This window comes from Procambarus clarkii, chromosome 41 (assembly GCF_040958095.1).
Source record: "Procambarus clarkii isolate CNS0578487 chromosome 41, FALCON_Pclarkii_2.0, whole genome shotgun sequence".
Lineage (NCBI taxonomy): Eukaryota > Metazoa > Arthropoda > Malacostraca > Decapoda > Cambaridae > Procambarus > Procambarus clarkii.
In genome coordinates, this window is record NC_091190.1 from 1,070,386 (window position 1) to 1,097,844 (window position 27,459).

Genomic DNA, 27,459 nt, shown 5'->3' on the forward strand with positions numbered 1-27,459 from the left:
GAACTTGAACCGAAACCGGAGGATAGGCGAGGGGCAAGACGAAGACCCCAAGCTCATCCCCACAACGAGGCGAGGACAAGACAGAGAATCCAAGGAACATGGAAAAACCAGGCCCGGCTCAGCAAGACCGGCAAGGAAGGAGGACCTCAGAGGGAGCACGGAACGGCCAAACATAATGCCACAACCAACCCCGACACGCAGCTGCAGTACCAAAACTGCAGCAAAATGTCACCACACTCCCCGAGGAAGCGACAGAGAAGATAGATAAATCGTACACGAGTGGCACACAAGGGGACACAGACGGAAACTGAGCACCCAACTGAGCCATAGGGACGGTAGAAGAAAAGTGTGCAGTATAACAGGCAATCGAAGGAACACATTAGGCAGCCCAACTTGGGCTGACCCCATACACAGCCCCAAGAGCAGAGACGAGAGCGCCGATGAAGCGCTCTCGTCTCCCACCACGGGACTGGGAGCTGGCCACTTGCTCTGGGGTGTGTAAAAATGACCTGCCAGCTTGGAATATCCTAAAAAAAAACTTCTAGATAACATGACACATGAATGGAAAACATCGTTCATTGAAAGCCTACCAGCCATCCAGAAAGTGTGGGAAAGGAACAACAATAATTCTAAAATACCAGGGGTGGAGGCTATAGTCAGGATGAAACTGAAGCAGAAACTCAGGAAGTTGTAAACTCTGACTCATTATGCCCTGATGTAGATGACAGTAAACTAGAACGTGTAACAGACAGCACTGACAGCTCAATAGGTACAGACAGACAGCACTGACAGCTCGATAGGTACAGACACTACGACGGTTCCCGACAGAGCATGTCAGAACAGAAGGACAGACTTATGCAAATTTTATGCAAGGGGCATATGCAGGCATAGATATACTGGTAATAAGAAAGGATTAGAATGCAGTTACCAACATCCCCAAAAATGTATAAATATGCTTAAGAAAGGAGAGTGTCGATTCGGATCAATATGTAGGTTTACCATCCCGACATCCAAACCTCACTGGACGACAGAAAATGCTATGTCCTCAGCTGCCCATACTCTCATGTGAAAGGCACAGAACGCTACATAAAGAGTGGCAAGCAGGATAATGAATTTGGAGAAAACTCGATAAATTTTTTATACCAAACCGAAAGAGAATTCAAAAGGAGGAGCATGGAGAGTGTATGGAACTGGATGCCAGATCCACTTGCATTCCAGAATTACAGATACAATTACACACCGAAAGGGAACTACAACTACGACAGGCAACTGCCCTACAACAGTCAGTACTGGTCAGAACAAACTCAATATGTCCACGCATAATGGGCTTGCCAAAAAAGTCTCCCAGTCAAACCATCCCTAATAGAGTAACCTCATTCATCTTTGCCAACATACAAGGACTGAAAACAAGAACAAACAACAAAGTACAGTTCATAAACGGCCTCCTCAAGGAGTCAAATGCAGTATTTGGAGCTTTCACAGAAACCCATGCAGGGGAAGTCTTAAACAGTGAGATCTGGATTCTTGGATATAACCTATACAGGTGTGATAGGAAAATTAGGTCACATGGAGGAGTGGGTCTGTATATTAGGGAAGACCTTGCATGCTCGGAGCTCCTCAACCTTACAAGTGAGGTGGTAGAGGTACTGGGATTAAAAATAGAGAAAATAAACTTAGTGATTATTCTAATATACAAACCGCCAGATGCAACGGCTGATGAATTCACAGAACAGATAAACAAAATAGAGAATACCCTTGATAATTTGGAGAACCCAATACCTGATATTATCTTCCTAGGTGACTTCAACTTGCCTAGTCTCAGATGGAGAATAGCAAACAATAATATTATACCAGGAAATCTATCGGGACCTAACCAACCACAGATTAGAGAACTACTTAGATTCTGTAACAAATTTTAACTCAACCAGCAGATATCGGAGCCAACGAGAAATGAAAATATTCTAGATCTGGTCTTTACGAACAATGACGAAATTATCAGGGACATTACGATATCGAATACCACATACTCAGATCACAAGCTCATTGAAGTGCAAACTACCATCAATACTCAGAATAGACTTAAAACGTTGATAAAGCGAGAGGGGGCTATTCAGTAAATTCAATTTTAATAATAAAAGGATAGACTGGGAGATAATAAACAGGGAACTTACAAACATTCCATGGGGAACTGTTCTAAGTAATACAAGTCCTACAGAAGGAATAGAAAAACTGACTTCAGAAGCGTATTAAGTCTGTCTGAAACATGTTCCTTTGAGGAAAGCCAGAAAGAGATCTAACGTAGAAAGAGAACGCAGACGACACTATAAACGCAGGAAAAAAATAACGGAACTGCTTATGCATACACGAATTTCCCGTCAAAGAAGGAATAATTTAAATAGGGAGATTGAAGAAATCGAGCGGAAATTGAAACACTCATATCAAACTGAAGAAAGGCAGTTGTAACAGAAAGCCTTTCAGGAAATAAAGAAAAATCCAAAATACTTCTTCACATATGCGAAATCAAAAGCAAAAACCACTGCCAGTATTGGACCTATTCGTACAAGTGAAGGTTCATATACAGCGGATGACAAAGAAATTAGTGAAATCCTAAAAATGCAGTATGAGGACATGTTTAGCACTCCAATAAACAACAGGAAAGTGGAAGATCCAGACAGTTTCTTTATGCGGAATATCCAAACCCCTGTACATATAACTAATATCAACACGAGCGTACTAGACTTTGAAAGAGAAATTGAAAACATGCCCATGCACTCGGCCATTGGTCCAGAGTCATGGAATTCAATATTTATAAAGAAATGCAAAGTGCCAGTAGCACAGGCACTCAGTATAGTGTGGAGGAAGAGCTTGGACACGGGGGAGATATCAGATGCCCTTAAAGTAGCAGACATAGCCCCTCTACACAAGGGAGGGAGCAAAGCATTGGCAAAGAATTATAGACCAGTTGCACTTATGTCGCACATAATAAAAGTATTTGAGAGAGTGATTAGGAGTCAGGTCACCAATTTCATGGAGACCAATGACCTTTACAACCCAGGCCAACATGGATTTCGAGCGGGAAGTTCATGCCTCTCACAGCTTCTTGATCACTACGACAAAGTCACTGAGGCATTAGAAGAAAAACAGAATGCTGATGTGATATACACGGACTTCGCAAAGGCTTTCGATAAATGTGACCATGGCGTGATAGCACACAAAATGAAGTCAATGGGAATAACCGGTAAAGTAGGACGCTAGATACTCTGTTTTCTGTCAAACAGGACTCAGCGAGTACCGGTCAACCATATAAAATCGAGTCCAAGCGCAGTTAAAAGCTCTGTACCTCAGGGTACAGTCCTTGCACCGCTGCTTTACCTTATTTTCATATCAGATATTGACAAAAATACAAGTCAAAGCTTCGTATCATCCTTTGCAGATGACACAAAAATCAGTATGAAAATTACCTTGGCTGAAGACATTGAAAAACTTCAAGCTGATATTAATAAAGTTTTCGACTTGGCATCAGAAAATAACATGATGTTTAACAGTGATAAATTCCAGGTACTCAGGTACGGTAAAAATGAGGACCTTAAACATAATACAGGGTACAAAACACAATCAAATGTGCCCATAGTAGGAAAACAGCATGTCAAGGATTTGAAAATAATGATGTCCGACGACCTAACGTTTAGGGAGCATAACCAAGCAAATATTGCGTCAGCCAGAAAAATGATCAGATGGATTACGAGAACTTTCAAATCCAGGGATCCCACCACAATAATTGTACTCTTCAATTCATTTGTGTTGTCCCATCTTGAGTACTGCTCAGTACTCATTTCCCCCTTCAGAGCAGGAAAGATTGCTAAAATAAAGGGAATACAGAGAACATATATGGCGCGCATAGATGTGATAAAGCTCCTAAATTATTGGGATCGTTTCAAAGCCCTCCAAATGTACACACTAGAAAGAAGACGACAGAGATATCAATAATATACACGTGGAAAATACTGGAGGGCCAGGTCCCAAATCTACACAGTAAAATAACAAAGTACTGGAGTGAACGATATGGAAGAAAATGCAGAATAGAACCAGTGAAGAGCAGGGGTGCCATAGGCACAATCAGAGAACATTGTATAAAAACACCAGAGGTCCACAGTTGTTCAACACCCTCCCAGCGAGCATAAGATATATTTCCGGAACAACAGTGGACATCTTCAAGGGGAAACTAAATTGTTTCCTCCAAGGAGTGCCGGACCAACAGGGCTGTGGTGGGTATGTGGCCCTGCGGGCCGCTCCAAGCAACAGCCCGGTGGACCGAACTCTCACAAGTCAAGCCTGGTTTCGGGCCGGGCTTGGCGAGTAGAAGAACTCCCAGAACCCCATCAACCAGGTATCAACCAGGTAGGTAGGTAGACCCTTGTGAGGTGTTTTGGCAGATATCTGTGCTGATATCTGCAGCCTGATCTTTGGGTTTATCTATATTTTTTACAACAATTTGCACAAATTAAATGTATTTTAATTTTAATTTCACATATAGCATAAATAATACAGTTAGGGTGTACCTGTATAATAGATTGAGATCACCTTCACGGCAGGGGTAACTAACATCTTCGACACTTGCATCTGCAACATCTGGTGTCCCTAAAAAATAAAAAAATAAATGTGCAGACCCTGATACATATTCATTATTTTGACATTTCTTAAAACAAGGTTAAAACACTAATAAAACCAGCATTAAATGTAATGAAACACCATTTTCTGGGTAGAGCCCCAGAGGTCCCCCCCCCCCTGGAGCTATTGGACTGATATTCGTACGGGACTTCAGTCATATGCAGTTCTCATGCCTACCAGGGACCACTAGCAAGAACATAGTTCCCTCAGAGAGGTGAAGGGAGTAATGCCCCATGAAACCTACATGTATGAGAGTATTCATGTCTGCCATCGACTGGGGTTGAGTACCCAGAAAGGTAAGTGCTTCAGAATGGACCCCCACCTGGTAGAAATATTGCAACTTATTGCCAAGCCGGCAGCCAGACCGTCAGTTTGGCGGCTGAAAACAGAAACAAAACCCACCGACTGGGAAAAGGGAGGGTGCCAGGGAGCCTCTGGGGCTCTACCCAGAAAATGGCGTTTCATTACATTCAACGCTGGTTTTCCATGGGGGAGCCCCGGAGGTTACCTGGAACTAACTACCTGAAGAGAAAAGGATATAGACTTACCAAGGCTGCACCGCACAACTCATAATGAAGACAAGACAACTGGCTGCAACCGCCGACCCAAGGCAACAAGACCGCTGAGCGTCCAGCACATTAACAAGATATTGAGCAGCCAGAAACCTATTCAATCTCCAAAACCCCTGTGCCCGAAATTAGCCCAAAACATATTGCCAAACACAGCAGCCAATGCTGTGAACCTACGAACATTCTGGGTGCGAGGGTGGACCATAGGCTGGCTAGACTTAATAACCCTGTGGACGACCTGAGAGACCCGAGCCCTGGAACAACGAACAAGAGAAACAGGGTCAACCCAAAGCGCGTTCCCGGGCACAAAAGCCGAGGCGTGCAGGTAACGGTGTAAAGCCGCATCCGAACACAAAACCTGATGCACCCATAGCCTGACCAACCAAGCATCAATATCCCACGGACACCTTTGGAAGACCACCATCTCGTTCTTCGCCAAAAAAGGAGACGGCTGCAAACTAACAAAACGTCCACTCAGACCAAAAGAGCAAAAGCCTGTGGCGGAGGAGAGCATGAAGCTCCCTAATCCAATTACACACAGAGATCACACTAATGTGATGCATCAAATGAACAAATCCACAAGGGCCGTGACGAGGATTCGAACCTGCGTCCAGGAGCATCCCAGACACTGCCTTAATTGACTGAGCTACGACAGGGTAAAATGCTGTCCGGATGCTCCCGGACGCAGGTTCGAATCCTCGTCACGGCCCTTGTGGATTTGTTCGTTTCTCCCTAACCCTACCCCCAGAATCCAAAATCAAACAAGAGCAAAGCTTTCTGGAAAGTCTTGGACCGAAGGCACCACCATAAACCGAGGAGAAGAAAGAAAGGAGAGCACCAGTCCAAAGACCAGGGTGGCTCAGGCAGCACATGAGCAGGCCGGAGGTGGAAAAACGCATGAGAAAGCTTACGGAACGGAGCAGAGCAGAAGTGACATCCACCCCAAATGCAAGCAGAAGCCACTTCACCAGCGCCACATGATAAGAGATTACAGCATTCGGCATAAGATGCCGGTCCTGAGAAAGCCAAAAAAAACAGCGTTGAATGTAATGAAACGCCATTTTCTGCGTGAGACCCGGAGGCTCCCCGGAGCTTTACCGGCTGATATGCTAATGTCAGACTTTGGCATCAGTCATGTGTATGGAGTTCTAGGACCTACCGGGGACCACGAGCCAGAACCTGGCCCCCTCAGAGAGGCAAGGGGAGCAATGGCCTATAGAAACCCCGTGTGGTTGGAAGCATTCTATGTCTGCCATCGACCGGGTCAAGCATCCAGAAAGGTAAGCATTCCAAAACAAACCCCTATTCTGGTGGAAATTGCTACCTAAAGCCGAACTAGTGGATAGAACTTTTTAACAGAAAACAAGGAAACTAGTATGACGTCATACGTCACCGCGCCGCTGTCTGCGCAGCTCCCCCCTCCCCGGGAGGGGGAAGGGGGAGCCCCAGACCTCCCACGCCGGCTATCCACCCATCAGTTCTGAGGCTTGATGTCAAAACACGCGAAAAACGCCGACCGGAGAGAGGGAGGGTTGCCGGGGAGCCTCCGGGTCTCACCCAGAAAATGGGGTTTCATTACATTCAACGCTGGTTTTCTGGGGGGAGCCCCGTCGGCTCCCCGGAGCTAACTACCCACAGAGGAAGGTCAAAGGGACTGAACCGGGAGGCGGACACCACGCACCCCCCCAAGGAGGCGCAACAACCGGCAGCAAACGCCAACCCAAGGCACCACAGCCCCGAAAATCCCGGGAACAACACGAGAACCACGAGCAGCAAGGTCCCTGCACGAACACCAAAAATCCATGCCCGAAAGACCGCAAGGCCACGTCGCCCAGATGGCAGCAAGAGCAGCGAAGCCACGAACGCCACAGGCATGAGGGAAGAACACAGGCAGCTTAGCCGCAAGAACACGGCTGACCACCCGGGACACTTATCACCCGCGAACTGGGAAGAACAGAACCGGAGCAACGCAAAACGCGCTCCGGATCCAAACGCCATGGCACGCAAACAACAGCGGAGGGCCGCCACTGAACACAAACGACACATCCCCGGCCCGACCAACATAGCACCAACAAACCCTGGACCCCACCAGAACGCAGCAGCCCCACCCCGCGCCAGAAAAGATGGAGACTGCTGCCACCAAACAACCAAAACGCTAAAACCGAAGGAGCAAGAAAACTCAGCGACTCGACCCCCAGAGGCAAAGGCCCAAAGGAAAGAGCCGACGAAAAAACACACCGGAACCGAAGGGGCACTACCAACCGAGGAGAAGACAGAGCACGCTGACCAGAGACCAGGATGGTGCAAGCGGCGCACGAACAGGCCGGAGGTGAAACGACGCACAAGACAGCTGACTAACGGTGCAGAAGCAACACCAAGACCAAAAGCAAGCTGAAGCGGCTCCGCCCGCGCCGCACGAAAAGAGGCAACAGTATGTGGCAAGACGACGGCCCCCAACCCTCACCAGAAAACCAAGCCGAGAGTAAACCAAGCTAACAAGAGTAACCACCTAAGAAGGGACAGGAAAAGGAAGGACCGCCAAAATACCCCATACTACTGCCAAGAAAAGCACACAGGTGGGACACCTACCACGAAGCCACCCGACCACCAACCGGAGGCGAGACCGCGAGGCAGAACATAAGCAGCCCCGACAAGGCCCATCCGAGCCCAGGAAAAAGGCGGAGCCGCGGGAAGATCTCGGGCGCGACCACCGAAACCCAGGAGGCACAAGGAGATGGAACGTCTGCCGAACAGAAAAAGTCCCCAAAGCATGCAAGCCCGCCAGGAGTTCAGAAACGACAGGTCCGACGCGAGACATCGCAAGACCCCCAAAAAAAAACCAACCGGCAGGGCAAGCTAGGGAACCAAAAAAGGCGGAAGGGTCGCCGCCAGAACAGTACCCGAACCAAGGGGTACGAACCACTGCAATAGACCGAGACAAAGAAGCACATCACAGGACACAGGCTGACCAACGCCTAAGAACACACGCAGAACATCCCTGCTGCAGAGGAGGCAGGAAGAAAGAGCAGAAGCACAAAAACCCCAGGAGAACAACCAGGGGTGGACAATCAGGCAGGGACAGAAAAAACCCCACGCAATCCCCAGGCACAAAACAGCAGCAAAGTGCCACTCCACAACCGGACACAGGAACAAGGACACGCCACCGTGAAACACGGTACTAATGCACACGTGCAGCAGCAGCAACAGGCACCACTGCAACATGCAACATGTAAATAGCAACTCCCTTCTGCAAAGACAGAGAATGGAGCAGGCAGACCCCAGACAGGGCCAACGGAGACACGACAAAACCCTGCAAGCACCAGAAACCTGCACACCAGGCGACCGACGGCGGAGAAACCCCGCTCGATACCCGCTGGATGAGGTACTGGGAGCTCTTTTACACCTGTAGCCCGGCTCAAGGCCAGGCTAGACCGGCCAGAGGGTGGCCCACCAGGCAGCTGCTAGGAGCAGTCCACCGGCCCACATACCCCCACAACCAGGACGGGCCGGAACTGCCATACGAAAACAGGCTAGTGCGCCCTGGAAGTCCACGGACGAATCAGCAAGAAGGCTTATGCTCGCAAGTAGGGCGTGTAACAAGCACAGACCTCTGATGGTAATACAGTGTTCCCCAAATGTGCCAATAGCACCACTACACTACACTGGTACTATCCCGCAAGTTCTGCCAAATAGGCGGGACCCAAGAGCCAGAGCTCAAAGCCTGCAAGCACAGCCAGGAGCCTTACCAGGTGAGTACAGAACCAACCCTGCAACCCCCACACCTCACAACATGAAAAAGGAGGGTCCCCTGAATGACTCCAGCATGGGTTGGACATGCACATGAGGGGGACAGGAAGGGTTGAAAAAAGGGACAGTCACTGGTGTGCAAACGGTCTCAGTCGTACAAAAATATACCTAAAGACAGGTATATAAACAACACCGCATCCAGTGCCCGGCCAAAAGACGCCAGACCGCAGAAACTCACCTGGCGAATGGTGGCACGAACTTGACACGACTCAACCGTGCCCAGAAGAACCTGGGAGCACCGCCAGGTGAAGACGCCAGAGCCGGACCCTGCCGGACCCGCAGGAGAGCAGGGAGAGGCGAAGGAGGCGGTCCACACCCATGACAAGGAAAACCGCGGTGGCCTCCCCACAACTGGGAACCAGGACACCCCCGGCGCGAAGGGGCACATACCGCAGCCACGGAGAAGAACGAGAGGCGAAGCACTGTAGCAAAAAGGGGCGCAAAACACGAGCACTGAAACACCGCCCAGACCAAAACAAACTCCACGGCGCATGCGCATAACACACTGGCCGAACCGCACACCCTCCCTGCGGGAAGGTGCCAGCCAGGACTACTGCATGAGAAAAGTAGCCAAAAGAGGAAGCAGGAACAATAAAACCGGCCAAAGAAGCAAAGAGCCCAAAAAGGAACCCAACCGGGCGACAAGCAGCCCAACCGGGCGACAAGCAGCCCAACGGGGCGACAAGCAGCCCAACGGGTCGACAAGCAGCCCAACCGGGCGACAAGCAGCCCAACCGGGCGACAAGCAGCCCAACCGGGCGACAAGCAGCCCAACCGGGCGACAAGCAGCCCAACGGGGCGACAAGCAGCCCAACGGGGCGACAAGCAGCCCAACGGGGCGACAAGCAGCCCAACGGGGCGACAAGCAGCCCAACGGGGCGACAAGCAGCCCAACGGGCGACAAGCAGCCCAACGGGGCGACAAGCAGCCCAACGGGGCGACAAGCAGCCCAACGGGGCGACAAGCAGCCCAACGGGGCGACAAGCAGCCCAACGGGGCGACAAGCAGCCCAACGGGGCGACAAGCAGCCCAACGGGGCGACAAGCAGCCCAACGGGGCGACAAGCAGCCCAACGGGGCGACAAGCAGCCCAACGGGGAGACAAGCAGCCCAACGGGGCGACAAGCAGCCCAACGGGGCGACAAGTAGCCCAACGGGGCGACAAGTAGCCCAACAGGGCGACAAGGACGAGGAGCCGACAGACGTTCCAATAATGCGGGAAGTAGCGAAAAACCTTCCCGTACCCTCGAGAACACAGAAGCCAACACTAGTCCCGAAGGCACACGAAGGCGCAGGCGCACCCGAGATCAGAAGTCACGCAGAACCCCATCGAACGGGGAAACATGACGAAAACACTGTCCCAAAAAGGGGTGGGAGGAAACATCCACCCACAGGACGGAACCAACCGACTCAAAGGCCAAGGAACCGAGCCCGGGGAGAGGCCGACGCCCAACAGCACGTACGGCGAGCGGGGAGGAAAAACCCCACTCCACGTAACTACAAGCCCCGCCTAGAGGGGGATAAAAACCCCCACGGGGTCCAACGGGGCCAAGGCCCCCCAAGTCAGCCCCTTCCCAGCCCCGGGAACCTACACGACAGGCCCCGGGGCCGAGCCGTTCCCCCAAAGCCCCGGCCGTACCAGAAAACCGGGGCAGCCGTGAAAACACTAATGAAGGGAGCCCACTGGCAGACTCGTACAACACGGCTGGAGGAACATGCTCAAATGCCCCCGTCACTACCCCAGAAGGGGAATTCCCCGAGACTGCCCAAGTCTCAACACCATCAAAAACCCCGCCCCGAACCTACAGACGGTAAGGAACCGGATGCAGGCAGGAAGGGTGATCCAAGGGAAAGACAAGGGGGCGTGGATGGAACCGAAGCAACCAACACCCCCAAGTCCCAAAACGAACTACAACGGGGCAGCCCCGGGGCTCCCGGGGAGGAAACCACGAGAACGTTGCCACCACCAAGGCTCAAGTGCAACGCCCCTGCTGCCCGCACCCGCTTTGTTAGCACAACTGGGTAACCGAGCCACAACGAGCAACCAAACTCGCAGGACTCCGGGTCGAAGGTGTCACCGACCCCACAGGCAGCAGACGGAGGCAAAACAGAGAGTCACCCAGAGACAAAGGGTGAGAGCAACCCTCAAACTCGCTGGAAGCGAGAGGGGGACTCAGGGATCACATCCATCGGACCCGCGCGCCCCCAGGGGTTTCCCAGGGTCCCGAGCGTTTACTATAAGAGAACTCGTGCTCAGGTAATCCCAGGCAGGGTACTGCTAACCGGCACCCAAAGCTACCAAACAACTTTCTAAGAGCTGAACCCCCGGGACGTGTACACTCACGGGGACCTAGCAGGGGTACCACCAGAAAATACTCAGAACACAAGGGACACAAGGGACACAAGGGGCAAGAACGAAGGCAGACCCCCCCACCAGGTAGATAAACAAAAAGAAAAAGAAAACCCCGCAAGAGGACAGCGTACCCAAGCGGAACAGAGCCGGCCACTATGATTGGTAAAGACAAGCTGCACAGTACCCTGCGCCCCACCAGTGCAAAAACTGCCCCTTACTCTAAGGCGAACAAGGGAGACAGAACACCCAAGCACACAAAGAGCGGCTGAAAACCAAGCAGTAAACGGCCAAGCAGGGGCAGGACCCAAGGAACTTGTGGAAGGTGGCCCCAAGCCCCAAGGGCAGTACTTACAGGGCACCTAGGGAAGGGAACCCTAGGCGCATGCAGCCCGAGTACTGAAGAATCACTCCCGGCTCACACACCACCTAGAAAACAGACACCACACTCTAGGTACAGTGCTGAAACAACCACTGGAGCCGGAGCACATAACCATTGCCTATAGCATCAGCCGAAGAAGTGATGGGTGGATAGCCGGCGTGGGAGGTCTGAAGCTCCCCCTTCCCCCTCCCGGGGAGGGGGGAGCTGCGCAGACAGCGGCGCGGTGACGTGTGATGTCATACTAGTTTCCTTGTTTTCTGTTGAAGAGTTCTATCCACTAGTTCGGCTTAGGTAGCAATTTTCACCAGAATAGGGGTTTGTTTTGGAATGCTTACCTTTCTGGATGCTTGACCCGGTCGATGGCAGACAGAATGCTTCCAACCACACGGGGGTTTCTATAGGCCATTGCTCCCCTTGCCTCTCTGAGGGAGCCAGGTTCTGGCTCATGGTCCCCGGTAGGCCCTAGAACTCCATACACATGACTGATGCCAAAGTCTGACATTAGCATATCAGCCGGTAAAGCTCCAGGGAGCCGACGGGGCTCCCCCCAGAAAGAAAGGACAAAACAACATAAACAGAAATTAAATGACACCCTATAAAGAGAAAGAAAATGGCAAAAGGAACGCCAAGAGACTTCATATTGTCACCGAGAAGAAAACTGCAGGTGGGACACTATTAGATAAGCCACCTGATCACCATACAAGTAATTACCTAAGTGTAATTACCTAAGCGTAGTTACAGGATGAGAGCTATGCTCGTGGTGTCCCGTCTTCCCAGCACTTTTTATCATATAACGCTTTGAAATTACTGACGGTTTTGGCCTCCACCACCTTCTCACCTAACTTGTTCCAACCGTCTACCACTCTGTTTACATAAGTGAATTTTCTTATATTTCTTCGGCAGCTTTGTTTCGTTAGTTTAAATCTATGACCTCATGTTCTTGAAGTTCCGGGTCTCAGGAATTCTTGCTTATCACTTTTATCGATTCCTGTTCCTATTTTGAACATAGTGATCATATCACCTCTTTTTCTTCTATCATCTAGTTTTGCATATCTAATGCCTCTAATCTCTTCTCGTAGCTCTTGTCCTCATCAGCTCTGGGAGCCATTTAGTGTCATGTCTTTGCACCTTTTCCAGTTTGTTGACATGCTTCTTAAGATATGGGCACCATACAACTGCTGCATAGTCTAGCTTTGGTCTAACAAGTCGTGAACAATTTCTTCAGTATTTCTCTATCCATGTATTTAAAAGCAATTCGGAAGTTAGAAAGTGTAGCATAGGCTCCTCGCACAATGTTCTTAATGTGGTTCTCAGGTGACAGTTTTCTATCTAGAACCACCCCAAGATCCCTTTCTATGTCAGAATTTTTTAAAGATTTCTCACTTAATTTATAGGTTGTGTGGGGTCTATGTTCTCCAATTCCACATTCCATAACATGGCATTTATTAACAATAAATTCCATTTGCCAAGTGGTGCTCCATAAACTTATTTTTTCTCGGTCTTCTTGAAGGGCCTGACAATCATCTAGGTTTCTTATCTTCCCTATTATCTTAGCATCATCAGCAAACATATTCATATAATTCTGTATTCCATCTGGTAGATCGTTTATGTAGACAATGAACATTACCAGTGCAGGAAGTGAACCCTGTGGTACTCCACTTGTGACATTTCTCCAGTCCGATACATTGCCTCTGATTACGGCCCTCGTCTTTTTATCAGTTAGGAAATTTCTCATCCAGGTTAGAAGCCTACCTGTCACCCCTCCAATATGTTCCAGTTTCCAGAACCACCTCTTATGTGTGGAACTCTGTCAAAAGCCTTTTTTAGGTCCAGATAGATGCAGTCAATCCAACCATCTCTTTCCTGTAAAATTTCTGTGGCTCGATATTTCTGGTATCGAGTAAATTCGATACACAGGATCTTCCAGATTGAAAAAATACTGTCTGTCTGATATTATATCTTTTTCTCCGGGTGTTCTAAACATGTAGTTTTAATTATTTTTTCCAATATTTTGACTATTACACCTGTCAATGATACCGGTCTATAACTAAGGGGGTCTTCCCTACTGCCACTTTCGTAGATTGGAACTATGTTAGCCTTTTTCCACACGTCTGCTATGACTCTTGTACACAGGGATGTCTGAAAAATCAGCTGAAGTGCCATTCTGAGCTCAGGTGCACATTCTCTCAGAACCCATGGTGAAATTCCATCTGGACCAACTGCTTTGTTCTTACGTAGCTCCTTCAGCAGTTTTCCACTTCGTCTCAAGACACCTCTATGTGCTCTATGTTGTTCTCTGGAATTCTTATTGTGTCTGGTTCCCTGAAGATTTCATTTTGTACAAACACACTTTGGAACTTTTCGTTAAATGTTTCACACATTTCCTTTACATTTTCCGTAAATCTGTTTCCCATTTTCAACCTCTGAATATTATCCTTTACCTCCAATTTGTTGATTATGAATTTATCGAATAGACCTGGTTCTGTTTTACATTTGTCCACAATCCCTTTTTCAAAATTTCTTTTTGCCTCTCTCCTCACTGCCGTGTAGTTGTTTCTCGCATCTTTGTATCGCTGGTATGTTTGAGGGTTTGGCCTCTAACTATATTGATTCCATTTTTGCGTCTTTTGGTCTCTGGCCCTCTCGCAATTTCTATAGAACCAATCCTGTTTCTTAGTTCTGCATCTCTACTTTGGTATAAATTTTTTTTGGGCCTTTATCATATATTTCACAAAACTTGACATACATCTCATTTACTTCATGTCCTAACAGCAAGTCTTTCCAGTCATATTCCTTAAAGAAATGTCTGAGTTCCCCATGAGGCTAGAGGCGAAAACAACGCATGAGACAGCTAGCAAAATGAACATCAACACCGACCACAAGCTGGAGTGGCTCCGCCAGTGCCACACGATACAAGGTGACAGTATTCGGCATAAGATGACAGTATTGGAAAAACCACGAAAGGAAGACAACCCTATCAGAGACCAAAGTACATCTATACAGTGATAGGAAAACTGGAAGGACTGCCAGGAAACTACATACTGCTGCCGGGACAAAGCACGCAGGTGGGAGACCAACAACGAAGTCACCTGCACCCCATACTAGTGACGATAAACTCAAGTCAGAAACTCCAGACGTGAAGAGTCGAGGAGAAGAATGAACCAGCCTCAAACCAGGCTGTACCAATCTGCTGAAAGAGGCGTAACCTCAGGAAGTCCCTCGGGATCGGACACCGAGCAAGCAGCGCCTGAACTAAGGCTGGGCCAGCCACCAAGGAGCCAGAAGGACACCTCTCCTATGGTAAGTCTCTAAGCAAGCCAGGACCTGGAGCAACAGCTGAACCGGGGAAAAAAGGTACAGGTAATCCCACCTCGCCCAGTCCTGCCAGAAGGCATCGACCTCAACGGCCTCGCAGTCGGGAAAGGGCGCCATGTATACTGGGAGATGCCTCGACCACGCCGACGTGAAGAGATCCACTTCCGGAGACCCGAATGTCTGGCAGAGCCAACTGAACAAGTTGGCATCGACTGTCCATTCTGTGGATAGGGGGAATAAACCGGGATAGGTTGTCCGTCAAGACATTGGACACTCCCCAAACGTGAACCGACAAGAGAGCCAAGCACTGAGAAACTCAGCAGACGAGTCACTGGAAGTGACCAGCCCCAAAGAGCCAAGAACTGCATGGAACCCTTCCCCCCAGTTCAGGCAATGAACCATTGGGGAACAGTCCGAATGGAGCCGTATCGTCGACTCGCAAGTGACCCGAACCCCCAGAGCGACATCCTCATAGCCACGAACTCCGGCGCTGCCGCAAATTCCTGCACCGTGCTATGAGCACAACGGGAAGACGGACCCCAAAAGTTCCTGGCTGACCTGGTGAGCACTGGTCACAAAACCCCAGCCCAGAGATGACACATCCGTGAACACATCGAGCGAGGGCTCGGGGAAGCGCCAAGGCACTGAACCCCAAAAAACCCGAAGAGGAAGACGGCGATGCAGCAACCGACACAAAGCCCCTGGAGGCCAAACCCAGTGGTTGCGAAAGAGGCAGAAAGGAAGTTCCTAGAAGAAACTAGAACAGCTGACGAAGCCACACCCGACCCGGTGGGTAGACCATCAAGACTAAGTTTATAGAATAGTCTCCATGGTGTAGTGGTAAGACACTCGCCTGGCGTTCCGCGAGTGCTTTGTCATGGGTTTGTATCCTGGCCGGGAAGGATTTACTGAGCGCAAATCCTTAACTGTAGCCTCTGTTTAACTCAAAGGTAAAATGTGTACTTGGTTGTAAAAACTATTCTTCGCGGTGGGGGTCGTATTCTAGGGGCCTGCCCGAAAAGCTACACGTACTAGTGTCTGTACAAAAATGTAACAACTCTTGTATATATCTTAAAAAAAAAAAAAGTTGAAGTCCTGCACAAACCCTCGAGCAACTGTCGCATAATCCCGGAGCCCCTCAGGAACAGACGAAGGCAGAAACGAAGGCGAAGCAAAGCTGCTGGAGGAAGAGACAAAGAAGAGGTTCGAGAGTCCCACATAAGACCCAGCCAAGACCGAACCTGAGAGGGAACCAGATGGGACTTCCGCCAGTACACCAGGAACCCGAACCCGACAAGCCAGGAAAGAACCAAATCCTTGGCGTGCAGACATGCGAACCAGATGGGAGCCCAAACCAGACAGTCGCCAAGGTAGATCAGAACCCAAGCACCTAACAGATGCAGACAGGACATCACAACCCAGGTAAGGCGTGTTTAAACGCGAAGCGCCAGATGCAGGCCGAATGGAAGGCAATGAAAGCAGTAACCTTGAATGATCCACAAAACTGAGCCAGTCCCTGAACCTCGGATGAATCAGGATGTACCTATACGCATCCTTGAGGTCCAAGGGAAACCATCCAAGCGCTCGGCTCCACAAGATGATGGACCTGGGACAGAGTAGTCATCCGAAAGGAGGGGCAATAAACCCACAGGTTCAGATGTGACAATTCCAGAATGACCCGGAGGTCCACGCAGTCCCTTTACGGGACAGGAAACAGAGGTGAGAACCCACCTGAGAGACGAGGTCGTTTCGACCACACTCAAGCGAACCAACTCTGAGACCACTCCACAGAGCACAAGAGAACAGGGGCCACCCCGCCAATCCCGAACCTCCCGAAGGACGAGCAGCCGCCCAACGCCTGCTGCGCGAGCTCCAGTTGGTGGTAATTTCTTGATTTGGTGTACCAGAAAGGCCTCCATGTAAGCGAGCCTGGGTGCAGAAGCATGGTTCAATATTGGGTCCCGAATTGGTCTTTGTATATCTAGTTGATGGGGTTCTGGAGTTCTTCTACTCCCCAAGCCCGGCCCGAGGCCAGATTTGACTTGTGTGAGTTTGGTCCACTAGGCTGTTGCTTGGAGCAGCCCACAGGCCCACACACCCACCACAGCCCTGTTGGTCCAGCACTCCGTGGAGCAAACAATCTAATTTCCCCTTGAAGATGTCCACTGTTGTTCCAGAAATATTTCTTATGCTCGCTGGGAGGGTGTTGAACAACTGTGGACCTCTGTTGTTTATACAATGTTCTCTGATTGTGCCTATGGCACCCCTGCTCTTCACTGGTTCTATTCTGCATTTTCTTCCATATCGTTCACTCCAGTACTTTGTTATTTTACTGTGTAAATTTGGTACTTGGCCCTCCAGTATCTTCCAGGTGTATATTATTTGATATCTCTCTCGTCTTCTCTCTAGTGAGTATATTTGGAGGGCTTTGAGACGATCCCAAACACGACGACGCGGTGCTTTATCGCGTCTATGCGTGCCGTATATGTTCTTTGTATTCCCTATATTTCAGCAATCTCTCCTGCTCTGAAGGGGAAATGAGTACTGAGCATTACTCAAGATGGGACAACACAAGTGACTTCAAGAGTACAACCATTGTGATGGGATCCCTGGATTTGAAAGTTCTCGTAATCCATCTGATCATTTTTCTGGCTGATGCAATATTTGCTTGGTTATGCTCCCTAAACGTTACATCATCGGACATCATTATTCCCAAATCCTTGACACGCCGTTTTCCTACTATGGGCACATTTGATTGTGTTTTGTACCCTGTATTATGTTTAAGGTCCTCATTTTTACTGTACTTGAGTACCTGGAATTTATCACTGTTAAATATCATGTTATTTTCTGATGCCCAGTCGAAAATTTTATTAATATCTGCTTGAAGTTTTTCAATGTCTTCAGCCGAGGTAATTTTCATACTGATTTTTGTGTCATCTGCAAAGGATGATACGAAGCTGTGACTTGTATTTTTGTCTATATCTGATATGAGAATAAGGAAAAGCAGCGGTACAAGGACTGTACCCGGAGGTACAGAGCTTTCAACTGCACTTGGACTAGATTTTATATGGTTGACTGTTACTCGCTGAGTCCTGTTTGACAGAAAACTGTGTATCCAGCATCCTACTTTACCAGTTATTCCCATTGACTTCATTTTGTGTGCTATCACGCCATGGTCACATTTATCGAAGGCCTTTGCGAAGTCCGTGTATATCACATCAGCATTCTATTTTTCTTCTAATGCCTCAGTGACTTTGTCGTAGTGATCAAGTAGCTGTGAGAGGCACGATCTTCCCGCTCAAAGTCCATGTTGGCCTGGGTTGTGGAGGTCATTGGTCTCCATGAAATTGGTGACCTGACTCCTAATCACTCTCTCAAATACTTTTATTATGTGCGACGTTAGTGCAACTGGTCCATAATTCTTTGCCAATGCTTTGCTCCCTCCCTTGTGTAGAGGGGCTATGTCTGCTACTCTAAGTGCATCTGGTATCTCCCCCATGTCCAAGCTCTTCCTCCACACTATACTGAGTGCCTGTGCTACTGGCACTTTGCATTTCTTTATAAATATTGAATTCCATGAATCTGGACCCAGGGCCGAGTCTGCCAGGGATGTCTTTGCCAAACTTACTAAGTAACTGTTTCACAACTTGAAAACTAAATGAACAGAAATATGGTTTTCTACCTATTTTCACAAGATACATGTTGCAACTGTTCAGCATTGTTACGTCAATAAGGTGGAAAATCATTTTCTTCGTCCACTTCACTGTTTTACGTACACACTCTACAGCACCCACCATCATGTCACATTTATTAACTAAACGCATGTTGATGTTGTAGTCCATCACACAATCTGGCTTGTATATTATTTGTCTTGTTGTTCTGTTCACCTTGCCACTGTCCACCATTGAACCAGGGTGAATGGTGGTCAGCATACTCACTTAACGTCTGTCTTTCCACCGCACTGTAAGTATTGCACCACTTTTTCTTACCTCACAATCACCTACTTGTTTAGCAGTGTCAAACACAGGCATTTCCCTTCGTTTTGGCTTTACTGTGCCACACACTCCACTTTTATTATCAAGCAAGAATTTGGTTAGTAAGGGACTGGTATAATAGTTAGGTGTACAATATGTGGCCCTTGTTCAGATATGGTGCAAGCAGGGACTTCACCACACTACCTGAGAAGCCATGTTGGTCATTAGCACTAATGACTACATTTGTAGCGGAAGACAGTATCATGTGTAACACCATTCCTAATTCACAGTCACAGAGCACAAAGAATTTCAAGCCAAATCGGTGGCGTTTTGAGGGAATATACTGCTTGAAGGCAGCACGTCCTTTGAAAAGCACCAGGGATTCATCAATAACCAGCTTCTGAGTTGGTATGTAGTAATCTCGGAACTTTCCAATCAGGTCATTTAGCACGTGCCTCACCCTCCAATGGCAATCATCCTGTCTCTTGTTTGCATTATTTGCAAAATGAAAGCACCGTAGGATCAACAGAAATCTGTCTCGGGCCATATATTTCCCAAACAATGGTGATGGAACAGCGTTGTCTTTGCTCCAATAATGTGATATTACGTGTTTCACACAATGTTTCATCAACATACAAATTGCGAAAAACACATACAGTCGTCTCTTTCCAACGCTGTAGTCGTGAAAATTCTGATACCTCCTCACCTTCAATGAGATCAGCTCCATGTTTTTTCGTTTCGTGAACAATATGTTCTGGTATTTGTGCCCTTGGGTACAGGAATAACGAATGCTACCTTGAGGTTACCTTGAGGTGCTTCCGGGGCTTAGCGTCCCCGCAGCCCAGTCGTCGACCAGGCCTCCTGGTTGCCGGACTGATCACCCAGGCTGTTGGACGCGGCTGCTCGCAGCCTGACATATGAGTCACAGCCTGGTTGATCAGGTATCCTTTGGAGGTGCTTATCCAGTTCTCTCTTGAACACTGTGAGGGGTCGGCCAGTTATGCCCCTTATGTGTAGTGGAAGCGTGTTGAACAGTCTCGGGCCTCTGATGTTGATAAAGTTCTCTCTCAGAGTACCTGTTGCCCCTCTGCTTTTCAACGGGGGTATTCTGCACATCCTGCCATGTCTTCTGGTCTCATGTGATGTTATTTCTGTGTGCAGGTTTGGGACCAGCCCCTCTAATATTTTCCACGTGTAAATTATTACGTACCTCTCCCGCCTGCGCTCAAGGGAGTACAGTTTTAGGCTCTTTAGTCGGTCCAAATAGTTTAGATGTTTTACTGAGTGGATTCTAGCAGTAAAGGATCTCTGCACACTCTCCAGGTCAGCAATTTCTCCAGCTTTGAAAGGGGCTGTCATTGTGCAGCAGTACTCCACTCTAGAGAGCACAAGCATTTTGAAAAGTATCATCATCGGTATAGCATCTCTAGTGTGAAAAGTTCTTGTTATCCAACCTGTCATTTTTCTTGCAGTTGTGACGGCTACTTTATTGTGTTCTTTAAAGGTAAGGTCTTCCGACATGAGTACACCCAGATCCTTTACATTGCCTTTTCGTTCTATGTTATGATTTGCCTGAGTTTTGTACGTGGTTTCCGTTTTTATATTTTCATTTTTTCCATAGCGCATGAGCTGGAACTTATCTTCGTTAAACACCGTATTATTTTCTGTAGCCTATAGAAAGACCTGATCTACATCTGAATAGAGGTTCGCCGTGTCCTCTATGTTGCCTACTCTCATGAAGATCCTAGTGTCATCTGCAAAGGATGATAGTGCTATACGTTGTGTTCTTGTCTATGTCCGATATGAGGATGAGAAAAAGTACTGGAGTAAGCACAGTACCCTGGGGGACTGAGCTCTTCACAGATGATGGGCTGGATTTTATTTTGTTGACTAATATACATTGGGTTCTGTTGGTCAGGAAATTGTAGATACATCTGCCTATTTTTCCGGTAATTCCTTTTGAACGCATTTTATGTAATTACCTAAGTGTAATTACCTAAGTGTAGTTACAGGATGAGAGCTACGCTCGTGGTGTCCCGTCTTCCCAGCACTCTTTGTCATATAACGCTTTGAAACTACTGATGGTCTTGGCCTCCACCACCTTCTCACCTAACTTGTTCCAACCGTCTACCACTCTGTTTGCGAAAGTGAATTTTCTTATATTTCTTCGGCATCTGTGTTTAGCTAGTTTATATCTATGACCTCTTGTTCTTAAAGTTCCAGGTCTCAGGAAATATTCCCTATCGATTTTATCAATTTCTGTTACTATTTTGTATGTAGTGATCATATCACCTCTTTTTCTTCTGTCTTCTAGTTTTGGCATATTTAATGCCTCTAACCTCTCCTCGTAGCTCTTGCCCTTCAGATCTGGGAGCCACTTAGTAGCATGTCTTTGCACCTTTTCCAGTTTGTTGATGTGCTTCTTAAGATATGGGCACCACACAACCACTGCATATTCTAGCTTTGGCCTAACAAAAGTTGTGAACAATTTCTTTAGTATATCACCATCCATGTATTTAAAAGCAATTCAGAAGTTAGAAAGCGTGGTATGGGCTCCTCGCACAATATTCTTTATGTGGTCCTCAGGTGATAGTTTTCTATCTAGAACCACCCCTAGATCTATTTCTTTATCAGAATTCTTTAAAGATTTCTCACATAATATATAGGTTGTGTGGGGGTCTATGTTCTCCTATTCCACATTCCATAACATGGCATTTATTAGCATTAAATTCAATTTGCCAAGTGGTGCTCCATATACTTATTTTGTCCAGGTCTTCTTGAAGGGCATGACAATCATCTAAATTTCTTATCCTTCCTATTATCTTAGCATCATCAGCAAACATGTTCATATAATTCTATATACCAACTGGTAGATCATTTATGTAGACAAAAAAACATCACTGGTGCAAGAGCTGAGCCCTGTGGAACTCCACTTGTGACATTTCTCCAGTCTGATACATTGCCTCTGATCACTGCCCTCATTTTTCTATCAGTCAGAAAATTTTTCATCCATGTTAGAAGCTTACTTGTCACCTCTCCAATATTTTCCAGTTTCCAGAACAACCTCTTATGTGGAACTCTGTCGAAAGCCTATTTTAGGTACAGATAGATGCAGTCAACCCAACCATCTCTTTCCTGTAATATCTCTGTTGCTCGATCATAGAAACTGAGTAAATTCGATACACAGGATCAACCAGATCGAAAACCATATTGTCTGTCTGATATTTTATCATCATGTGCAATAACACCATGGTCACATTTATCAAAAGCTTTTGCGGAATCTGTGTAAATTACATCAGCATTTTGTTTGTCTTCCATAGCATCTAATGCCATATCATAGTGGTCCAGCAACTGCGACAGGCAAGAGCGCCCTGTTCTGAAACCATGTTGTCCGGGGTTATGGAGATGCTGTGATTCCATGTATTTTGTGATCTTACTTCTTAGCACTCTCTCAAAAATTTTTATGATGTGCGATGTTAGTGCTATCGGTCTGTAATTTTTTGCCTCTGCCTTATTTCCTCCTGTATGAAGTGGTGCTATCTCTGCTGTTTTTAGTATATCAGGAATAACGCCAGTATCTAGGCTTTGTCTCCACAAAATGTGGAGGGCCTGTGATAGTGGTTTTTTACAGTTCTTTATGAATATGGAGTTCCAAGAATCCGGGCCTGGTGCAGAGTGCATAGGCATACTGTTTATGGCTTCTTCAAAATCCAGTGGGGATAGGGTGACGTCTGATATATGATTTGATGTTGGTATCATATCCATGAAAAATTAATTTGGGTTATCAATCTTTAGTGTGTTTAATGGCTCGCTGAAAACAGAGTCGTACTGCTTCCTCAGTAGCTCACTCATTTCTTTGTTGTCATCGGTGAAAGTTCCATCTCCCTTACGCAGGGGCCCGATACTAGATGTGGTTTTTGATCTTGATTTTGCATACGAGAAAAAATATTTCGGATTTCTCTCTACTTCACTGATGGCCTTTTGCTCTCTTTGCCTCTCCTGGGTTTTGTATGATTCTTGTAGCTTCCGTTCAATTGTTTCTATTTCTCTACCTCACCTTCTTCGCCGTTCTTGATATAGGGTGCGACTCTCAAGTTGTTCCGCGATTCGTTTCCTTCGCCTATATAGGGAACGACGTTCCCGTTCCAATCTGCATCTCTTCCTCTCTTTTTCTTAGGGGTATGCGGTTTGAACATATTTCTAGTGCTTCTGAGCTTATTTTTTCCAGGCACTGGTTCAGGTTTGCATTTTCTAGCTGTTCTTCCCAGTTTACTTCTGTGAAGTCCTGGTTTATTTGCTCCCAGTTTATCTGTTTATTATTGAAGTTGAATTTGCTGAAATCTCCTCCACCGGGAATCTGGACTGGTTTTGAATGTCTACTCCCCATGGTTGTCATAACTTCAATTAAGTTGTGATCTGAGTAACAGGTATTTGTAATCATTATGTTCCTGATCAATTCATCATTATTAGTGAAAATGAGGTCCAGCGTGTTCTCCTTTCTAGTTGGTTCTACTATTTGCTGGTTTTAGGCAAACCTGTCGCACATCCGTAGCAGGTCATTTGCATGTGCCTGTTCATTTAGGCTACTTCCTGGTCTTCTTTCTGATATTACTGTATTAGCCAGGTGCTTCCATTTCAGGTGCCGTAGGTTGAAGTCCCCAAGCAGGATGATGTTCGGAGCTGGGTTTGTGAGGTTTTCCAAGCAGTGTTCTATTTTCATTAGTTGGTCTTTAAACTGCTGAGGGTTTGCCTCCGGTGACTTATATACAAGGACAATAACTACATTTAGAATCTCTATTTTGATTATCAGCACTTCCACCATATCATTTGAGGTGTTTAGCAGCTCAGTACAGATGCTCAGTGAACAGTGTGCACAGGACTGCACAGCATTGCTCAGCACAGCAGCCATGGGGTACAAGACTAGCTGAGAGAACCCCTTTCTCAGAAAGGTAGTTAGCTTCAGGGAGCAACAATGGACTCTTCCCCCCCCTAACCCCCCCCCCCCCTCCAGACACCCATCATTAACCCTTAAGCTTTTAAGGGGTCCTGAGGAGATTTACACCCCTGTGTGCAAGAAAAAAAATCTAAAAAATTATTTCGTCTTCTAAAATATTAATTTGTGTTTCCTGAGCACGGAAAAAATAAAAAAATTGTAGGTGACATATTTTAGGCGCAATAGACCGAGGAAGTCTGGCAAAAAGAGGGCGTTGACAGAGTGATCGTCAGAGCCGGTCAGCGTCACCCGAGCTGACAGGTGAGAGTTGCCACAAAGATATTATCAACTAATTATTTCAATGTGACGGAGTTCAATGTCTCTGATTGACCCCAGAGGCCAATGCCAACAAGAAGAGAGCTTTAGAGAAACTGTTTCAAACCGAAGGGGCCACTACAAACCGAGGAGAAGGAAGATAAGAGAGCACCCTGTCAAGCGACCAGGACGGATCAAACAGCGCATGAGCAGGTCGGAGGTGAAACAACGCACAAGACAGCTTGTGAAACAGCGCAGAAGTAACATCAATACCGAAAGCAAGCTGTGGCGGCTGCTCCACGCTGAACAATAGGAGGTGACAGTATTCGTCATAAGATGACAGTCCTGGAACAACCAAGAAAGAAAGGACAAGACAACCTTAACCAACAGCGAAGTATACCGACGAAGCCTAAGAAAGAAATGGAAGGACTGCCAAGAGACTTCATACTGCCGCCTAGACAAAGCCTGCAGGTGGGATACCAAAAGAGAAGCCACCTGATCACCATAGAGATGATGATAGACTTGAGTCAAAAACACCATACGTGAAGACTCGAGGAGAAGACCGAACCAGCTGCGTGATGCATCGGTCCAATCTGCTGAGAGGCGGAGGCGTGGGAAAACCTCCGGGTTCGGACACCATGCAAGCAGTGCCTGAAACCAAGGTTGGACCGGCCACCATCGGGTCAAAAGGACTACTCTCCCCTGGTAAGTCTCCAAGCGAGACAGGACCTGGAGCAACAGCTGAACCAGGGGAAAGAGGTACAGGAACTCCCCACCTCGACAAGTCCTACCGAAAGGCATCAATCCTAACGGCCTCGCAGTCGGGGAAGGGCGCCACATACACCGGTAGGCGCCGCAACCACGCCGACACGAAGAGGTCCACCTCCAGGCGCCCAAACATCTGGCAGAGCCAACTGAATGAGTTGGCGTCGACTGTTTATCCCATGGACAAAGAAACAAACTGAGACAGGCCGTCCGCCAAGACATTGGACAGCACGTTGGGGAGCCGGTCGGCCGAGCAGGCAGCACACTGGATTTGTAATCCTGTGGTTCCGGGTTCGATCCCGGGCGCCAGCAAGAAACAATGGGCAGAGTTTCTTTCACCCTATGCCCCTGTTACCTAGCAGTAAAATAGGTACCTGGGTGTTAGTCAGCTGTCACGGGCTGCTTCCTGGGGGTGGAGGTCTGGTCGAGGACCGGGCCTTGGGGGACACTAAAAAGCCCCGAAATTATCTCAAGATAACCTCAAGATAACCCCCTGAACATGAACTACCAAGACGTTGGACACCCCCTGAACGTGAACTGCCAAGATAGCCAAACCCCAAGAACTCAGCAGATGAGTCACCCAAAGCGACCAGCGCCAAAGAGCCAGGGACCGCATCGAACCCCCTTAGTTCAGATAATGAACCACCAGGGAGCAGTCTGAATGGAGCCGGATCATCAATCCGCAGGCAATTTGAACCCTGCGAAGCGCAAACCAAACCGCCGCGCACTCCCGCACCATGCTGTAGGCCTGATGGAAAGAACGGTCTCAACGCCTCTGGCCAGCCTGGTGAGCACTGGTTACAAAGCCCCAGCCAAGAGACGATGCGTACGTGAACGCATCGAGCGAGGGCTCGGGTAGGCGCCAAGGCACTGAACCCAGAAAAACCCGAAGAGGAAGCCGGCGACGCAGCAGCCGACGCAAGGCCACCGAGGGTTGAATCCAGCGATCGTGAGAGAGGCAGAAGGGACTTCCTCGAATTAACCAGAACAGCCGACGGAGCCAAACCCAATCCAGTGGGTAGACCAACATCGCAAAGTTCAGGCTTTGGATAAGGAAGCAGTCCAAGAGTCCCTAACAAGACCCAGCCAAGTTCAAACCTGGGAGGGAACCAGATGGGACTTCCTCCAGTTCACCAACAACCTGAACCCAGCGAGCTAGGAAAGAACCAAACTCCTGGCTAGCAGACATGTGAACTGGCTGGGAGCCCAGACGGGACAGTCATCGAGGTAAGCCAACACCCAAACACCTAAAACACACAGACGGGTCACCACGACTCGCGTAAAGCGTGTGAAAACACGAGGTGCCAGATTCAACCCGAATGGGAGACAACGAAAGCGGTAACTTTGACACCCTACAACAAAACAAAGCCAGTCCCTGAATCCCAGATGAATTGGGACATACCAATATGCATCCCAGAGGTCCAGGGACACCATCCAAGTGCTCGGCTCCAACAGAAGCCGGACCTGGGACAGCGTAGTCATCTGAAAGTAGGGGCAATGAACCTAGGGGATCAGACGGGGACAAGTCCAGAATGAACTTCAAGTCTGCGGGACTGGAAGCAGGTGAGAGACCCACCTGAGGGACGTCGTTGTTTCGACCACGCCCAAGCAAACCCACTCCAAGATGACCAGACAGAGTGCAGGGGAAGAGGCCTGCCCCGTCAGCTCCGAGGCCCCCCGAAGGAGGAGGAGTCACCCAACGCCACCGCAGACCATTGGAGGCGACCTGAAAACGAAGGTGAATTCAAAGAAGGTGCCGGCCCCCGAAACTGGCACCAATGGCCTACCCTGACGAGCTAAACCCCGAGCCCTGGCATGACCTCTCCAGGAAGGCCCCCGGGGCCCCCAGAGAACCAACAAATCAGACATGGAACGACAACTAGCTGAAGCTGCTTGCAGATACTGCGCCACAGCAGAATCCGCAAACAGTAAGGGGCAGAAGGGAGAAGACAGCCTTAGAGCCAGGGCCCAGGCAGAGTCCAGATAGGAAGCAAGCAACGCAAGCAGGAAGGCATAAAACAGTGATACCGTATCCCGCAGGATCAGCGCAAACAGTTTCAACAAAGCAGACGACGAGCGAACTGTCGAGCCCAAGGCACCAGACTCAGGAACAGCCTCAAGCGCCTCCACATCCTCCCCAAACCAGTCCGAAGACAGCTCAAGGAGGGAAAAGAAGCACAAAGCCGAAGCCAAGAGGCTAACGAGCGCGCAAGTCCTCAGCAATCTGCGCAGCCGAAAGGGAAGGGACCTGCACATGGAGCTGCACAATGCCTACATCCCGAGGAAGGGCAGGGGCAAACAAGCACTCATTGAGGTGCTCAAACTTGCCCCCCCCCTGCCCCAGGAAACCCTGGACCACCATCAATGCCTCACATCACTCAA

General features: G+C 48.3%; 1 protein-coding gene across 1 annotated transcript in view; it reads left to right on the forward strand.

Annotated features, from left to right (window-relative positions):
• LOC138373054 (origin recognition complex subunit 3-like) overlaps nucleotides 1–15,321 on the forward strand; it is an 88,208-nt gene extending 72,887 nt beyond the window's left edge. The window contains exons 8-10 of the mRNA XM_069339074.1: nucleotides 2,655–2,943; nucleotides 14,548–14,764; nucleotides 15,155–15,321. Of these exons, the coding sequence (XP_069195175.1) occupies nucleotides 2,655–2,943; nucleotides 14,548–14,764; nucleotides 15,155–15,321 (673 nt within the window). The remainder of the gene's footprint in view (nucleotides 1–2,654; nucleotides 2,944–14,547; nucleotides 14,765–15,154) is intronic.
• Nucleotides 15,322–27,459: the final 12,138 nt, after the last annotated feature.